At 41.9% G+C, this 18612-nt stretch overlaps 3 protein-coding genes across 3 annotated transcripts; 1 reads left to right on the top strand and 2 right to left on the bottom strand.

The window, feature by feature from the left end:
- Window positions 1-6613: 6613 nt before the first annotated feature.
- LOC308104417 (P2Y purinoceptor 3-like) lies at window positions 6614-8859 on the bottom strand (the record flags this gene model as incomplete). The annotated part of the gene is made up of 3 exons (XM_080454824.1): window positions 6614-6965; window positions 7939-8226; window positions 8849-8859. 3 exons carry the CDS (start codon window positions 8857-8859, stop codon window positions 6614-6616), a joined length of 651 nt encoding a protein of 216 aa, XP_080310950.1.
- Window positions 8860-9677: 818 nt separating this feature from the next.
- LOC308104416 (E3 ubiquitin-protein ligase TRIM39-like) lies at window positions 9678-11000 on the top strand (the record flags this gene model as incomplete). The annotated part of the gene is made up of 1 exon (XM_080454823.1): window positions 9678-11000. One exon carries the CDS (start codon window positions 9678-9680, stop codon window positions 10998-11000), a length of 1323 nt encoding a protein of 440 aa, XP_080310949.1.
- A 5752-nt stretch (window positions 11001-16752) lies between these two features.
- lrrc18b (leucine rich repeat containing 18b) lies at window positions 16753-18408 on the bottom strand (the record flags this gene model as incomplete). Its single annotated transcript, XM_080454822.1, has 2 exons — window positions 16753-17268; window positions 18145-18408. 2 exons carry the CDS (start codon window positions 18406-18408, stop codon window positions 16753-16755), a joined length of 780 nt encoding a protein of 259 aa, XP_080310948.1.
- Window positions 18409-18612: the final 204 nt, after the last annotated feature.

The following is an 18612-nucleotide window of genomic DNA, read 5'->3' as shown; positions in this document are numbered from 1 at the left end:
AGAATGGCTTCCAAAGTTTGCAGGAGTGCTCCGTTTTGAACAAAATGCCTCAAATCATGAATACAGCGTGCGACTTCCGTGAAATTTTTCATGCACATTCTCACTAGGCCGAGGAAGAAATGTCACTTGAACATTTTCAAATCAGCCTCATGGTGGCGCTATAACAGGCCGATTTGTGTTTTTACCTATAACTGCACCGATCTGTGTAAAACTTTGTATGTGCACTCCCTAGAGGCCAAGGAAAAACCTATTCCCTGCAATTTTTACATCTGCCTTTTATAGCGCCACCAGGAGGCAGACTTATGTAAAACTATGTTTTTTGGGCGGTGTAGCCGCCCCTATAAGTGGGGTTGGGACACCTCATTAGTATTAGTTTCCTGCACTGTGATTGGCCCACTTGGCCCACTTTCCTGTACTGTGATTGGCTGACTCTATTGGCTGACTCTATTCAGCACTGTGATTGGCTAGCGAGACACATGATGACATTAATAACCTATAAATAGGATTATGCACTTCCAAAAATCTTTTTTTTTTGGAAGTGAGCTTCCATCACTATGTAGTCCAGTAATATTGGCATTTGACCTCCCACTAATTGCAACAAAAACAAACTCAACTGATTTTGTGTCCTAAATATGTCCTGAATGAGAGGAAAAAAGTTGCAAGGAATTGCATGTAGGGAAATTTCAAAATGGCCGCCATCCACACTGTTATTACACATACAATTATATATCTTGAAAACCGAACACTGTATGAAGTCGACATTTGGCAGGTGTGTTGCTGAGGACCCAGAGAAATGCAGTATCAAGTTTGAACTTGTTTGGATGAGCGGTTCTTAAGAAAGCTGCAATTAAGTGGCCCATTCTAAACAGGCATATTAAGTATAGGCATTCTATGGATAATAAGGGGTTAACCTAGGACAAATTGCAACAGAAACTCTTTCAACTTTTTTTGTTTCATAAAAGTTATAACATATCAAAAGTCCTAAGAAATCCCAGTGGTGGAACATATTGAAAAATGCTTAAATAGGTGATGTGCTGATGTCACAATTTCCCATTGACGCCCATGTTAAAAAAGATTTAAGCATGTTTCCTTGTCTAATTTCCACACAAAAGGTTCAATACTGTCCACTATCAACCAGAAACTGTGTTGGATGCATTACAGTGCTTGTTAAAAAAAAAAGAAGAAGAAACTGATCTTAACCCTTCAAGTGCCATTTCTGTATGTTATGCATTATGCATTTGTATGCACTCGGTTTTCATGTTCATTTCATATACATTCTTATGTGAAGCACTGCGCATGTGATTTTGTTGATGTAAAGCACTGCATTTTGTTGTGAAGATACCATCTTCTCTGTTGCGAAGATGGTATGCCGCCGACACTGTCTTGCCAATGCTGAGCTACAAACGCCACCTGCGGATGGTGCCCATGTCTTGGTTGAGACCGTCTTCCATCACCTTCAATTATAATTAGACCTATTTGATCCCGTGGGAGAAATTAAGTTTCAGAAGTGTTCAGTGTATTGTCATCGGGACACATCAACAACTTGGCAGGGCCAGGAATCGAACTCGAGACCTTCTGCTTCTGAGGCTGGCTCTCTACCCATTCAGCTATGGCCACCCTGTTGGTCTTTGCTTCCATGTTAGTCATCTCAGCATGATGGCTAGGTCGTCCACATAACCATATTTTTTTCATGTTGTAAATGGTAAACGGTAAATGGTGCATTTGTATAGCGCTTTTATCCAAAGCGCTTTACATAGATTGTGCATTACATTCACCCATTCACACACACATTCATACACCGATGGCGGAGGAAACCATGCAAGGCACCAACCTGCTCATGGGGAGTAATTAGGGGTTCAGCGTCTTGCTCAAGGACACTTCGACACTAACTCTGGGGGAGCCCCCCAGCCCGGGATCGAACTGGGAACCTTGCGGTTTCCAGTTCACTCTACCGTGGCCACTCTACCCCTGAGCCACTGCCGCCCCATGTTGTATCTGGTAGGTCATAGATGTAGATGTTACAGCATTGAGGAGAGAACACACCCTTACGGAATACCATTCCTCAGTCATCTGAGCCAGCTGTGCTGGCCATTACTGGTCTGTAGAGTGAAGCTGCGGTTTGACAGCATCTCCATGATGAAGTTCACCATATTTCGATCAGGGATTGTCCTCCGAAACCTCAGGTGGAATTTACAGTGCCAGACAGTGCCAGACTATTTTCGGATTTAGTAATACAAAAAAGAAATCAAAGTTCTGATTTCTAAAAAAAAAATTATTCACTTCATAATAATAATATTAATAATATTAATAATAATAACAATAATAACTTTATTTCCTTTTTTGTGGAAATTAGACAAGAAAACATGCTCAAATCCTTTTATAACGTGGGCGTCAATGGGAAATTGTGACATCACCTATTTAAGCATTTTGACATTTTGTAGTGTGATATTGTGTGTGCATAATTTAATTTAGTTGTTTGATCAGTACTTGATCAGTTGTGTGATTATGTGATCATAATAAATTCTTGTCACTGATATTCTGTTTCCTTGTTTTGCTACAAGGAACAAATACAGCATAGTCAAATCTAGCAGAAAGGGCCAAAAAGCGTTATACTTACAGGTAATTTTCTAAACTTTCCCTTCATCCGATTCCTTGCAACTTTTTTTCTGTGATTCAGGACATATTGAGGATACAAAATCAGCTGAGTTTGGTTTTGTTGCAATTAGTGGGAGGTTGACCCCTTTTTTGACCTTAAATGCCTGGACTAATATGATGACCACTGTGATGACCACACCGCCCACTTCACACTGGGTGTGATTTTTATATTACTCCCTCCCATTTTATCCAAATGTCATGCAAATCGGTACACATGATCTCTATAGGCATGTGATCAACACAGATCTGTTCGATTTTTTCATATTCCATCCTGATTGGTTAAGATTGACATCTAAAGTTTGCAGGAGTGGCCCGTTTTCAACAAAATGCCGCAAATCATGAACGCAGCGGTGAAACTTTGCACGCACATTCGCGCTAGGTTGAGGAACAAATACCACCCTTTTAACATTGCCCTATTATAGTGCCACCACAAGGCCAAATGTTGCACAACTTTTGTCCAAACATCACGCAAATCGGTACACATTATGTCTATAGTCAAGTGATCAGGACGGTTCTGTCCAATTTTTCATATTCCATCTTGTTTGACGAATTCCGAACATTGCTGGCCCACAATAACCTACCTGACCTGGCGGAGACCTGTGCTCCGAGGAGCACTTTTTCTACATGGTTTAGTATTACCATGAGGGATTGCATCCTCCGAAGTACTCGTGGGGTGTCAGTAGCTCAGTAGGTACAGTATAGCAGCAGTCTTGGAATCAGAAGGTTCCTGGTTCAACACTTGGCAACCTAGCCTCCCTAATTTGGGCATTTTGGCAATATTTTCAGAATGTTTAAATATTTTCAGAATGTTTCATCATTTTTCTAAAATTGCTAAAATATCTCAATCTGGCCTCCCTATTTTGGGCATTATTTTTTATTTTATTTCTCAAACTGCCCAAAAGTAGCAAATTTGTACGCTCACTCAAATTTGCCCTACAATGCAATTGTCTTGTGACCTTTGAGATCAGCACATTTTGACACTGTTATATGACAATATGGACATACATGGTTTCTGCCTGACAGCGATGCTATATGTCCCCTGGCTCCATATGGCCAAGATGGAAGATACTGACAGAAAACAGTTCTAACGCAAGTCCATGATGCTGTGAGCACATGAAACGCCCCCAGAAAAAAAGAAAAGAAAAAAAAACAGAATCTCTTATGAGAACTAGAAATATTGTTCCTGAAGAAACAATGTGGGCTCACTTTAAAGCCGAAAACCTGCAGTTATAAAAAGTAAAAATTTAGTTTGACTTGGTATCTCTGTCTTTGTGTTGTGTGTTGGTGCAGACTTGCCTCCGGTTGATCAGATCGGGAGCACCTGTTATCATTCTCCTAATTGTCATCAGTTAAACACCTGCTTGAATAGCTGATGGTAGTAAGGGGATGGAGGGGTATAGGGGGCAGGAGTGATGTGTGCGGGGTGCTTCCCCCTGGTTCCAGTGAGCTTGTAGATTAGCTATTTACTATGGTTTAAAGTGTGTGTGTGTGTGTGTGTGTGTGTGTGTGTGTGTGTGTGTGTGTGTGTGTGTGTGTGTGTGTGTGTGTGTGTGTGTGTGTGTGTGTGTGTGTGTGTGTGTGTGTGTGTGTGTGTGTGTGTGAGTGAGTGAGTGAGTGAGTGAGTGAGTGTGAGAGAGAGGGTGTGGGGGTGGAGGGAGTTGTGTGGGGTTATGTTGACCAATACACACCATTAGTGTTAAATTGGATCTTGAAATTTACAAAATTATTGCCATCAAAATTTCACCAATTTACACACCGATGGCAGAGGAAACCATGCAAGGCACCTGATCATCGGGAGCAATTAGGGGTTCAGCATCTTGCTCAAGGACACTTCTACATTAATTCTGGGGGAGCCCCGGGATCGAACTGTGAACCTCACAGTTGCCATCCGGCCATTCTACCCCTGAGCCACTGCCGCCACCTCTACTCACACTTTCCAAAGACTGTCAAGCTTTTTCCAAAATAGCAGATCTAAGCTCATCACGCATCACATTGTAGATCGTCTTTTCTTTTGTATAGTTTGTATGACAGATAGGGGTATGTCATGTGATGTGGCGGTGGAGTATGGGGTGTATGTGTGTGTGTGTGTGTGTGTGTGGGGGGGGGGGAGTTTTGGAGCTTGCAGTGTACAAACGTTGTAGCATCAAAATATACTTTGAGTACCAACGTAAAAGTACTCAAACTTTCAGAAAATAGCCAATCTACAAGCTCATAGCGCGTCACATTGTAGATTGGCTGTATGTGGTTACTGTAGGTTTTGTATTAATAATAAAATCTGCAAAGTAACAAGTAACTAAAGCTGTCAAATGCTGTCATTGTAGTGGAGTAGAAGTAACAAAAATGGAAAGGAACCTCAAAATTAATTTGTGCATGGTAAGCACTTGCATAGTACTTGAGTAAATATACTTAGTTACTTTGCAGAACCACTGAGCAGCCAATGACTGACAGATTAGGTAGCACCAGCTGCTACTGATTGCTAGAGTGTATAGGTACATGGGTTTATATAAATGGTCTTAACTAAAAATGTACATCACACAGCTTAGATCTTTGGATTAAATCGGAGAGCAGACCTGTGCGCACTTGGTGATGTGAAATAAATATCTGTAGTAGTGTAAAAAATGTGGCCACAGTGACTTTACGAAAACACAGCTAGGGCATTTCTCCTCTGTCCTTCTCTCTCCCCACTAGCAAAACCCATTGGAAATGCATAGTGTGCTCGCTGCTGCTGCAGCGAGCCCACAACTACAAATCACACATATTGAGGGATCTATCTCATCCATATATCTAAAGTGTTCAGTTCCATTTTAAGCATAGGCGGCGGGTAATGAAGGCTAGGGCAGGCTAAGCCTTCCCAAATGTTATGCTTGGGATTGTGCAAATTATATATAATATATTCTGCGCAGCATTATATTATTATTTGTTTACAAACATTGAGACTGGACGCACAGCAGGTGACTGTTTCATGTAAGCAATTCCCAACAGATCCCCAAACCTGTTGTTTAGGTGATCGCTGGTTTCAGTTCATTCAACCTCCTCTGTGTGTTGCCAGTGAGGTGCGCCCTAGTGAGACATATACTTTATCGCGCAATGGTATTATGCGCCGAGAATAGTTGACATACAAGCTCACAACCGCGTTGCAGATTTGACCGTTTGGAGCTTGGAGGTCTGCTGTTCTCAGCCGTTCTCTGCGCGCCACACCTTCGTGGGACGGAGCATAAGTTAGGCTTGACGGGCTGCAGCTGCGCCAGCCAGAGCAGGCTCTGTGCCGTGATCATAGAGCGCTCCCTCCGTTCTTATGACAGCCACTGGAGGTGGAGTTTGGAGGACAACTGCTTTGAATTGCTATTATTGTTCACACACAACAGAAACCAAGGATTATATATTTCAAGAGTGAGAGATCTTGAAATATATATTCCTACGCACCGCCCGCGGCCCGCAACTACTGATTCGCAAATTGCAAAGATAATTCATATTTCATTATCCAGTAGTAACATATGGTCTTAATAAATGTCCTCCCTTTTGATTTTGAAACAGAAACCTTGTTGTGTTGTTATTATCTATCCTTTATGATACTATTGCATAGTTATTATTAGTTAATATTACATGATCAGTCGTTTCATTTCATCCTGGCGCTGTGTATATATTGGTCAATATAGCCTTCCCAATTGTCAGGCTGACCCGCCGCCTATGATTTTAAGGTTACGTAAGGTCTAGCTAGATTAGGCCTATACATACTAGTATGACTCAATGTATGTATCCTCCAAATGTCTCAACCTAGGCGCCAGGCTCGGCTTCCTGCTACGGTTACAGATCAGGTCATACAGGTTGCAGATTACAAACCTACATCCAGAGTTGTGTATCCAAGGCTTAAGTCAACTGTGGAATAGTGCAAATAAAACAAACCCACTCTAAGGAATTGTTGTAGATATTCCTTCTTTTGTGGCTTTAAGCTAACTTGTCAGTATACAACATTCCGGGGCGCACCGCACGGGTCCGAAGCAAACGTAAATGAAAGTTGTGTGATCTCAGAGAAAAAACCTTTTGAGTGCTTCTTCTGTAGCACGGCTGGAATGGGGTCCAGAACATTGTTCATGCTGGCAAACGGCCTGCTGCTTTTATAGATGATCGAGAACAAGTTCCTGGTCTCACAGGGCGCATTGGGCAGCGTTCGCACCAGCAGGTACATGGTCTTGGTCAGGTGGAACGGCAGGAAGCTGATGGCGAACACTGCCACAATGATCGATACACACAGCCCTGTCCCGTTTCTCACTGCCCGCCATGGAGCACTCACGCCAGCAGGGGGCAGATGCCTACGTAGCACTGCATGCTGATGCAGGTGAGAAACAGGATGCTGCCATGTAGGTTACAGTGAGGGAAAACAACAGGAAACGAATCACTGTCCCTGCAATTGTACTGGATTGTTTTATATACAGTATATTGTTGCTTTTGGGCAGAAACCTCTTATCTCCATGTTTTTACTTTTTGTGTTTTTTCGTAAATTAATGCCTTACTTGATCATACCACAGCTTCATACAAAAAGCATCAAAAGTAGCGCTGCATTTTGAGCTTGTAGATCTGCTACTTTTGCTACTTTTGTGCATTCATTTACGAAACAACATAAACAGTTGAAATATGCCCAACAGTGACGATATGGTGTCATATTGAATCAAATACCAGCTGTGAAATGAGAGAGTGGTGTTTGTGGTTGCTAAATCTTTCCTCCATCCAGTTTCTAATTATAGTTTTTAATTTGAATCCTGAAGAGTAATGAGGTTTCCACCCGACAGAGGAAATACAGTATATCGTCGTTGTCGGGCAGAAACCTTGTATGACCAAAACCATTATTTTTCAGGAAATTTAAAAAATAACCTGTGTTACAAATAATGTAATTATTATTTAGTCACAAGCTCTTGTTAATACTTCTCATTGGTTCAATATTTATTAAAAAAAACACACAACCACTTTCATGTAATCTTTTTTCCCCTTTCTATCAAAAATAGCAGATCTACAAGCTCACAAGGCATCGTGATACGTTGTGAGCTTGGGAATGGGATAGTTCCCGGTTCGATCCCTGGGCCCTTCTGTGTTGGTGTCTGTGTCCTTGAGCAAGGCACCGTACATCCAACTGCTCCCGATGAGCCGGTTGGTGCCTTGTATGGTTTCCTCCATCATCGGTGGGTGAATGGACTGCACATTGTAAAGAGTTTTGGATAAAGGCACTATATAAATGAGCCATTTACCATTTGTAAAGATATATAACCGGTAATAAGTCAGATCCCTCACCTGTAGAACTGCAAGTGCACCAGTTTGCAGGCCAGCTCGCCGAACGGCCAGTAGTCGTGGATGCCGTAGTTATAGATGAGCAGAGGAAGTGACATCACGTATATGAAGTCGGCAGTGGCCAGGTTGAGCTTGTAGATGTTTCTCTTGGACAGTTCGGGTCGTGACCTCCATGTCTTCAGGATGACGGAAGCGTCGAGAGGAAGGCCCAGCAGGAAGACGGAGCTGTAGACGGCCAGAAGCAAGATGCACTTTAAGTCCTCCTTGTAGGTGCAGCGCCGACCACCCGACCTGAAGGCAAGGCAAATTAATTGTATAGCACATTTCAACAACAAGGCAATTAACTGTGCTTTACACATAACATCAAGCAAATTAAAGAAAACACATTATAAAAAGACCTTTGAAATTCAGTAAAAAGAAAATAAAGAAAAAACACAATATCAAATAGTAAGATAAGATCAATCAGAATCAGAATCAACCACATCACTGGTTTAAAGGTTTAAAGAAGTGGGTGACATTAGTTTTTGTGCAAGCTCCATTATTTTGTTGTTTTCCAGAAAGGGAGAAGAAGACACTAGGAAAACCACACACACACACACACACACACGCACACACACACGCACACGCACACGCACACGCACACGCACACGCACACTCACACGCACACGCACACGCACACACACACACACACACACACACACACACACACACACACACACACACACACACACGAAAGGCAAAAAAAAAACATGCCTGGAAGATGGTGCCCCCCTGAGGTTGGTGCCCTGTGTTGCAGCACCTAACGCCCTTCCATTAAGCCCCCACTGCTCAATGACGTATCAGAACTGAAAGTAGAATCCACTGCAGTGTGATGACAGAGCACAACATTCTCTAAAAGCTTCACATACTGTACAAATGTCTCATGAACCGAAAAGACTTAAAGGCGTTGACAGGTGAGTAGTGTACTAGATATTTGATTTATTTTCTGTTCTGTTTCAGTGAGGTTTAGTCTAAGTGTGTCTGCATTGTTACTCAATACAATATCATTACTCACTCGAGGGTGTCATGCAAAATAGTTAAAATAGCAGATCTACAAGCTCACAACGCATCACATCGAGATGCATTGTGAGTTTGTAGATCAGCTGTTTTAACTATTTTGGATTGTTTAATTAAACTCGCATTTAAACTTATATATTTGCCTATAATGACATGGGATCGATTATTCATTGATCATATTATGATAAAAATGATTGTTTATTGATTTTTTTAATAATGGATTAAACTGATTGTTTTACTGTTGCACCCCAATTGTGTTTTGCCTTGTTTTGCTTGCACAGCTCCGTTCTGATAAACCACACCATAAGTGTGGGTTGGTGGCTGCACTTTGTGTATACCGGTAATTATTATATATATTTTTTTTTAATGTGAAACACACTGAGTATGCCTTTCTTTCTTTCTGTCTGTCTTTCTTTCTTTCTTTAGACAGGACAATGCACATTAATTAACATTCCGTACATGGAAGTGAAATGAATCAGCTGATCATTATGATCTCATGTTAACATGCCGGATTTCCGTCTGTAGTCCTCACAAAAAAAAACATAAAAATACAAACATAACAGAATACTGAAGAAAACAAACTAAATAGTTGATTTAAGAATACCATACCTATTTTAAGCCAGTTGAACTGTTCTGGTATAAAATCAAATTGACTTAACTTTCTCTTTTGTTCTCAGTGTGTAGAAATGGCGTCTGCCAGCAGTCTCCTGTCTGAAGAGCAGTTCCTGTGTTCTATCTGTCTGGATGTGTTCTCCGATCCAATCAGCACTCCATGTGGACACAACTACTGCAAAACCTGTATCACACAATACTGGGACACTAATGTAGTGTGTCAATGTCCACTATGTAAAAGAATCTTCCGTAAGAGACCAGAATTCTTTGTCAATACATTTATATCTGAGCTGGTTAATCAGTTCAGGAGTCACAAGTTACATCAAACTGTATCTCTGAAAGAGGAATACGGAGGAAACAAGTCTGAGCTGGGAAAGACTGAAGTTCAGCAGATGATCCAGGAGAGACAAATGAAGATTCACGAGGTGAAACATTCAGTAGAGCTCAGTAAGAAAGACGCAGACAGAGAGATAGCAGACAGTGTGCAGGTCTTCACTGCTCTGATGAGCTGCATGGAGAATATCCAGGCTGAGCTCATTGATGTGATTGAAGAGAAGCAGAAAGCAACAGAGAAACAGGCTGAAGGCTTCATTAAAGAGCTGCAACAGGAAATCACTGACTTAAAGAAGAGAAGCTCTGAGCTACAGCAGCTCTCACACACTGAAGACCAGAACTTCACATCCATCAACACCCCTCCACGCACCAAGGACTGGAGAAAGGTCAGTGTCCCTCAGTCTCCACATGTGGGGACTGTGAGGACAGCTGTGGCTCAGCTGGAGAAGACACTCCGTATAGAGCTGGTGAAACTGTGTGACGCTGAGCTGAGGAGGATCCAGCAATATGCTATGGATTTAACTCTGGACCCTGATACAGCAAATCCCTACCTCATCCTGTCTGAGGATAGAAAACAAGTCAAAGATGGAGATAAAATAGCGAATGTCCCAGACAACACAGAGAGATTCTCTGAAAGTCTCTCTCTCTTAGGAAAACAAAGCTTCTCTTCTGGAAGGTTTTACTATGAGGTTCAAGTTAAATGGAAGACTAGGTGGGGTTTAGGAGTGGCCAGAGAGTCCATCAACAGGAAAGGAGTAACCACAGTGAGACCTGATAATGGATATTGGACTATATGTCTTAATAAAGGAAATGAGTATGCAGCTCTTGATTGCACTCCCGTCCTCCTCCCTGTAAGAGAGAAGCTCCAGAAAGTGGGAGTGTTTGTGGATTATGAGGAGGGTCTGGTCTCCTTTTATGATGTGGAGGCCAGAGTCCATCTCTACTCTTTCACTGGATGCACCTTCACTGAGAAGCTATATCCAGTCTTCTGTCCAGCTGCCAACAATGGTGGGAACAACTCTGCTCCTCTGATCATCTCTCCTGTCAATCCTCAGTTTACATGAAAAGACAACTGTGCATATTCAAGGTTCTTGTTAGCTTTTTATCTTCGCCAGGCTGAAGGCCTGTTTCTTATGAACTCACAACACATTGCATTGTAGTGTGTTGTGAGCTTTTCAAAATATTAGTCTACAGTAGTTTTAAAAAAATGCATGTATATAATTGAGAATGACTAGAAGCAGGGATAAAACATATCTCCATGCACCAACCATACAAAGGAATGACCATAGGGGGATATCAAAAGTAGAGGCATGGATCCCCCTCTCCCCACAGCAAATTTAACCCCTCATAGCCTGGTTGTCTCCGCCAGGCCGAAGGCATGGCGAGAGAGTATGTTTTACCCCTTGTCCGTCCGTCCGTGTGTCCGTGTGTCCGTCTGTCACCAGCTAATCTCCGGCACCGTTGGCCCGATCGCTCCGAAACTGTGCACACACACTCCCTGGATGCCAATTCAGAACCTCTGCCCCAAATCTTTCACATGGGCCTGTTATAGCGCCACCAGGAGGCCGATTTGTGCAAAACCCATTTTTTTATATTACTCCTACAAATTTTATCCAAACGTCATGCAAATCGGTACACAGTATCACTATAGTCATGTGATCAACACGGATCTGTCCGATTTCCCATATTCCATCCTCATTGCCTAAGGTTGGCTTCCAAAGTTTGCAGGATTGGTCCGTTTTGAACAAAAAGCCTCAAAGTATACACACAGCTTGGGATTTCCGTGAAATTTCACACGCACATTCCCACTAGGCCGAGGAAGAAATGCCACCCTTCTCACATTGGCCTGTTATAGCGCCACCAGCAGGTCTAATTTAGCAAAACACATTTTTGGAACAAAATGCCTCAAATCATGAATGCAGTGTCAATGCAAGAATAAATGGCACGGTTGGCACACTTTTCACATTGGCCTATTATAGCGCCACCAGGAGGCCAGAATAACGTACCTGACCTGGCGGAGACCTGTGCTCCGAGGAGCACTTTTTCTAGTTTTGTGACTTTTACTTTGCACATAGATATATTTAATATGGACTGATCTCAGGATAACAGTCTTATACTGTATGTAGATAGCTAGATGTGTTTTATGTGCTGAAGGATTTATTGTCTCCGCCAGGCCGAAAGGCATGGCGAGAGAGTATGTTTTACCCTCCGTCCGTCCGTCCGTGTGTCCGTGTGTCCGTGTGTGTGTGTGTCCGTCTGTCACCAGCTAATCTCCGCCACCGTTGGCTTGATCGCAGCGAAACTGTGCACACACACTTCCTGGATGCCAATTCCGAACTTCTGCTCCAAATTTTTCACATGGGCCTTTTATAGCGCCACCAGGAGGCCGATTTGTGCAAAACATATTTTTTGACAGTACTCCTACAGATTTTGTCCAAAAATCGGTACACTGTATCTCTATAGTCATTAAACAAAACTTGTCTTTCAGATTTTTCATATTCCATCCTGATTGGCTAAAAATGGCTTCCAAAGTTTGCAGGAGTGCTCCATTTTCAACAAAATGCCTCAAATCATGAACACAGCATGCAATTTCTGTGAAATTTTGCAAGCATATTTCCACTATGCCGAGGAAGAAATACCACTTGAAAATTTTCAAATCAGCCTCATGGTGGCGCTATAACAGGCCGATTCATGTTTTACCTATAACTGCACCGATCTGTGTAAAACTTTGTATGCGCACTCCCTAGAGGTCAAGGAAAAACCTTTGCCCTGCATTTTTCCCATCTGCCTTTTATTGCGCCACCAGGAGGCCGACTTATGTAAAACACATTTCTTTATATTACTCCTTCCGATTTTATCCAAATGTCACGCAAATCGGTACACATGATCTCCATAGTCATGTGATCAAGACGTGTGTGTGTTTGATTTTTCATATTCCATCCTCATTGGCTAAGATTGACATCTAAAGTTTGCAGTAGTGGCTTGTTTTGAACAAAATTCTGCAAATCATGAACGCACCGTCCGATTGCGGTCAAACTTTGCACGTACATTCACACTATGTTGAGGAACAAATGCCACCCTTTTAACATTGGCCTGTTATAGCGCCACCAGCAGGTCTAATTTAGCAAAAAAGAATGTTGCACAAAATGCCTCAAACCATGAATGCAGTGTCCGATTGCCGTGCAAGGCCTAAGAACAAATGGTACCCTTTTAACATTGGCCTATTATAGCGCCACCAGGAGGCCACAATAACCTACCTGACCTGGCGGAGACCTCTGCTCCGAGGAGCACTTTTTATAGTTGCTACTGTTTTGGGATTTTGTGCCAACCGAACCAATACATCTATTCAACTGAATTGAACTTAATTGACTTTCAGTGTTTCTATTAGTAAACTTAGGAAGACCAACAGAAACATGTTTGTACTTTGCATGAGAAGAGATGTGTACACTAAAATACATAATACAAAATGGACAGCAGATGGCGCAGTAATCCATTCCCCATACAAAAACAAATCTAATGCAAATCTGATACATCTGATATAATCTGATATAGTATGTACATGATCATACATGTCAGTTTCATTTAAAAATAGCATGTACTGTACTCATACTGAAAAAAATAAAAATGTTGCCAGTGAGTATTTTTCAAAACTAATATTGCGCTTTGTGTTCAAACCATCATTTGAATGATTTTTTAAACCACATTTCAGTATAATTTATTGTACAGTAGATAGACCTTTAGTTTTATTCTTTATTTTTGGGCGGTGTAGCCGCCCCTATAAGTGGGGTTGGGACACCTCATTAGTACACATTTGCTGTACTGTGATTGGCTCATTAGTACACCCCTAGCTGTACTGTGATTGGCTGACTCTATTGGCTGACACTATCCAGCACTGTGATTGGCTAGCGAGACACACGATGACATTAATAACCTATAAATAGGACTATGCACTTCAAAAAAACATTCAACAAGTGAGCTTCCATCACTGTGATGACCACTGTGATGACCACACCGCCCACTTCACAGTGGGTGTGATTTTTTAGATATAATAACATTGAAGAGTGAGAGGATGGCTGCATGACACAGGTCATGACCCAGATACAACGATCAAATAAAAACTACAGGTTCATTAAAATAACAGAACCTAAATCTCATCGGTCATGTATTCATAAAACTAATTTTCATCAACAAACATTACATGCTGACTCTCCCAACACACGTGTGGTCTTCCAATGGTTCCGGAGTCCCCTCCTGGCTCACAACACGTCACAACACAATGTGTTTTGGGCTTGCTTATCTGCATTTTTACATTTAACATTTAACATTTGTGCTTGTGTGGAGTCCTGGGAAGTGATGTCTACATGTAACATGAGTGAGGTTACGATCAAGTATGTTGGACTTCCGTTGTCGCCACTCTCCCTTTTACACCAGTGTTTCCCAAACAATGGGTTGGTACCCATTTTGGGGCCACAGACCAATTTTTATGGGCTGTGAGATTATCCCCACTTGTCTTCTTTTTACATTTCCTTTTATTATCGCATTATTATGTCAAAATATTGTTTTCCACACAAAAAAACTAATGTCAGGAAAAAATGCAAACATTTTTCAAAAAGAATTTCAGGCAGAAAGAAAAAGATAACGTATAAGAAATAATGAAAATAGCAGATCTACAAGCTCACAACGCATCACATCGCGAGAGATACAAGTTCACACGTCGTGAGAGTGTAGCGGCTATTTTCACTATTTCTGGAAAAAAAGGCCGTAACCCATTAAAACCGGTAAAAGCATCTGTGTCATTCTAGATTTTAGCATTGGCTATTCAGAAATAGCAGATCTACAAGCTCACATCGCGGAACATTTTTGAAAAATCTCAAAGGTGTGAGAACTACTGATTTAGAAGGCATGTGCAGAATCGACATCAGGTCTTAATTGTTAAGTGGTTCATTCATCATGTGTTTCGGTCCCGGGGGGGCGAGGCACCAAATGTCTCTGATGGGTTATTCTTTTTCTTGGAAACCCATAGACCGGAAGAAAGATGTTGTAGAGTATGGAACCCGATAAAAGTTGTTTCACTCAAAGTCAAAAAGTGTTTTACGACAAGAATTAAGACTCAGGCGGTTGGAATTAATAACAATAATGATTAATTCATTCAAAGAGAGAAAATGGTACGAGGTTACAGTAGGCGTTCTCCTGGATGGTAAAAGCTTTCTCCAGCAAACAATGGAATGACAGGGCATTATATCCCAGCACGATATCAGATGTTATAATGCATCACGTAATAGGCAGGGCAGGCCCAGTACATTCACCGGCCCTGACCAATGACAAGACAAAATACATAATCGTGGAATATCAGTTGATTAGATCGTCTCCGGGTCCAGTAGGTTGTCAGCTTTGGTGGTGTTTATCAGCGTGTTGTTTAGAGAGGCGCCTGTATGTTCAAAACCAGTGGTGGAAAAAGTACTCAAATGTTTTACTTAAGTAAAAGGATCAATACTGCAATGTAGAAGTACTATGTTACAAGTAAAAGTCCGGAATTCTAAATTTACTTGAGTAAAAGTACAAAAGTATTGGTATCAAAATGTACTTAAAAGTACCAAAAGTAAAAGTACTAAAATGTTTGAAAGTAGCAGATCTACAAGCTCACAACGCGTCGCGATGCAAGGCGCATTATTTTCAAATAGCCTAGGTATAAAATAGGTTAAAGTAGTTAATGTATGTTTTATAATGTAATACTTTATATCTGCAACGTAACTAGCAACTAAAGTGTTCAAATAATTGTAGTGGAGTAAAAGTACAATATTTTCCTCTGAGATGTACAGTAGTGGAGTAGAAGTAAAAGTACAGAAAATTTGAAATACACTAAAGTAAAAAAATACCTCAAAATTGTACTTAAGTACAGTACTTGAGTAAATGTACTTAGTTACTTTACACCACTATTAAAAACATTATTCTGGCCCTAACACTTCTTTCTGTGTCAAAGTGTGTTATTTGACATGGGGAAGTCAGTGTCTTCAATACCTGCAACATTAATTTGACGCTTATACAAAATGGTTCACAACCAGAATCTAATGTACTAAAAACTAGATCTAGTTAGGGAATTTTAGCAATATGTGTGGACCATCTGTGAAAAAATGTACTACCAATAGCTTTCTTCACCAATGTGTTCTTATAGGTGTCTAGAATCACCTCTCAATTAATATAAACCCAAATCCTCGTGGAAAATCCTGGAGAGCCAATCAAAGTTAAGGAGCCCAGAGGGCTTGGGTGAAAAATATGTAAGTCTAAAATGAACTTGTGAGGTGTCTAACTAGGGGTTTTCAGGGGTGCTGAATCCATTCCAACCATTATTTTTGAGTAAAAATGTCCCCCTGGCCATCTAATATTGGTATATTGGTATTATTATTAATAATAATTATTATTATTATTATATTATTGTTAGTGTATAATCAGTGTATAATCAGTCTCTTTTGGGTCTCAAACTGAAAGAAACTTTGGGAACGATGCAAAAAAAAAAAAACGATGCAAAAACGTAATCCATTCATTAATCTCCCCAGCTAGCGACAATAGGGTAGCGACAAGTAGCCAGTAATTAAATAAAATAGCCAATGTATAGGTTTCCACTGGTTACACTGATTTTGATGCTAAACAAAAAATGCTGTGGACCCTCTGGAACCCCCTCAAGGACCCCTGGGGGTCCCCAGACCCCAGTTTGACCACTGCTATAGAGCATTTTATAAACAACTGGGAAGGGCTATGGGCAGTCCTTTCATGAGGACACATGCTTTACAGCCCTCTGGGTCCACCTTTCCCTTTTTTTCATCTCCACGTCTCTTGGTCCAGCTGGGCCACCGAGTTGGGCGACACCAGCCCGGCGAATGTCACCCTGGACCTGGACGACACCGGCTCGCCGTTCCCCCTGCTGTCCAGCCTCTGCCTCTCCGTCTGCACCCTCTCCAGGCATTCCTCACAGAGGCAGCTTTCCTTCACCAGGTAGAGGCTCTCCACCCGGCGGACTGAGTCCACGTCCCGGGGCCCGCGCTCCGCCGAGATCGGGTTGTTGTCCAGGTTCATGCGCTCCAGGCGCGGGAGGTTCCGGAGGTGGTCCGGGTAGCGCGTCAGCTGGTTGTCGAAGAGGCCGACGTGCCGGAGCTCCTTCAGGGCGGCGAAGGAGGACGGCACCAGGTGGATGCGGTTGAGGCCCAGGTTGAGCTTGCGGAGCTTGCGCAGGAGTCCCAGCTCGCTGGGGAGAGAGCCGCTGGTCAGCCGGTTGTTGCACAGGTTCAGCGTCACCAGGTTCTGGAGACGGCCGATGGACTCCGGGATGTGCTCCAGCTGAGGAGAGGAGAGGTGTTAATGCATGCCTCTGCTTGCGATACCCCACCCCCCCTGTCATTCATTGTTATGGCCAGTGGGGATATAATTTAAACACATCAGTGAATGGAGTCTGATATTTATTTGACCATTGTTAAACTGTGATAATGGTCAGACTGAATTAAACACATGCATTGTTCTAACCCTAGACTAACCCTAGGCACCCCTGTAAATAACTTTTTTCATCCACGGCATCCCTGTTACATTGTTACTTTATAGCACATTACATTTATGTCATATTGTAGTACTTAATATGTGAATCTTTCCCCCAAGATACACTATGTCACGAGGAAAACTTGAGAGAATATCCGTTTACATTTAGGACCGATTAAAAATAACGTAATACTTTGCGTTTAACCACTTGGATCCCAGGATCCCTATTCTGGTGGCAACAACCAAAAATTGCCGATATACAGAGGCTTAGGGTTAAAGTGGTTAAACTGAAGTGATATAGATCAATTCCGAATATTATCAAAGTATTCTGTGGCACCCCTGGACTTGTGTCACAGCACCCTAGGGTCCACCCACTTTGAGAAACCTTGCCCTAGACAGTGAATATAGTCTGATATTTAATTAATTTAATTTGATAATATTACAGTTTAACAATTTACAAAGAAAATAAGTTAACCTTTTTGTTTCTTTATTTAATAACAAAAAAATTGAGCTTGTAGGTTTGCTATTTTATTTATGTTTTTGCCTATAATGACATGCCCAAAATGGGGATCAATTGTTGATTATTTTATTAAATTATCGATTTCTTTTTAATGATTAATTAGTTCGATTAGCTGTTGCCATACCCACAACCCCCCTCCTTTGAAAAAATAAATACAAACTCACATGGTTGCTGTGCAGATCCAAGGAGCGGAGGTTGGCGAACCTGTCTATGAAATCTGGGAGCTTCTGGAGCAGGTTCCTGCTCAGGTCCAGCTCCTCCACATCACACAGCTTCATAATGCACTTTGGCACGGTGGACAGGCCCTGGTTACTGAGGTCCAGACACCTGGACCCGTCCGCCGTAGACTTCAGGCAGCTTTTAGCCATCTTCAGGGTCATCTTCTTCCCTTTTGACTCCACTGTTTTCTTCTTCTTCCCTTTGGCCATGTTGCTGGCAGGGGTTGGAACAACAACATTTCAGGAAGAGGTTTTATAAAGTGTACTGAGCGTGTATGTGTGTGTGTGCACGCACACACGCATGCACACGCACACGCACGCGCACACACACACACACACACACACACACACACACACACACACACACACACACACACACACACACACACACACACAAAATAGCCGATCTACAAG

This window comes from Gymnoscopelus braueri (assembly GCF_963280865.1).
Source record: "Gymnoscopelus braueri genome assembly, chromosome: 17".
Classification (NCBI taxonomy): domain Eukaryota; kingdom Metazoa; phylum Chordata; class Actinopteri; order Myctophiformes; family Myctophidae; genus Gymnoscopelus; species Gymnoscopelus braueri.
This window is presented reverse-complemented; position numbering and strand designations above follow the sequence as displayed.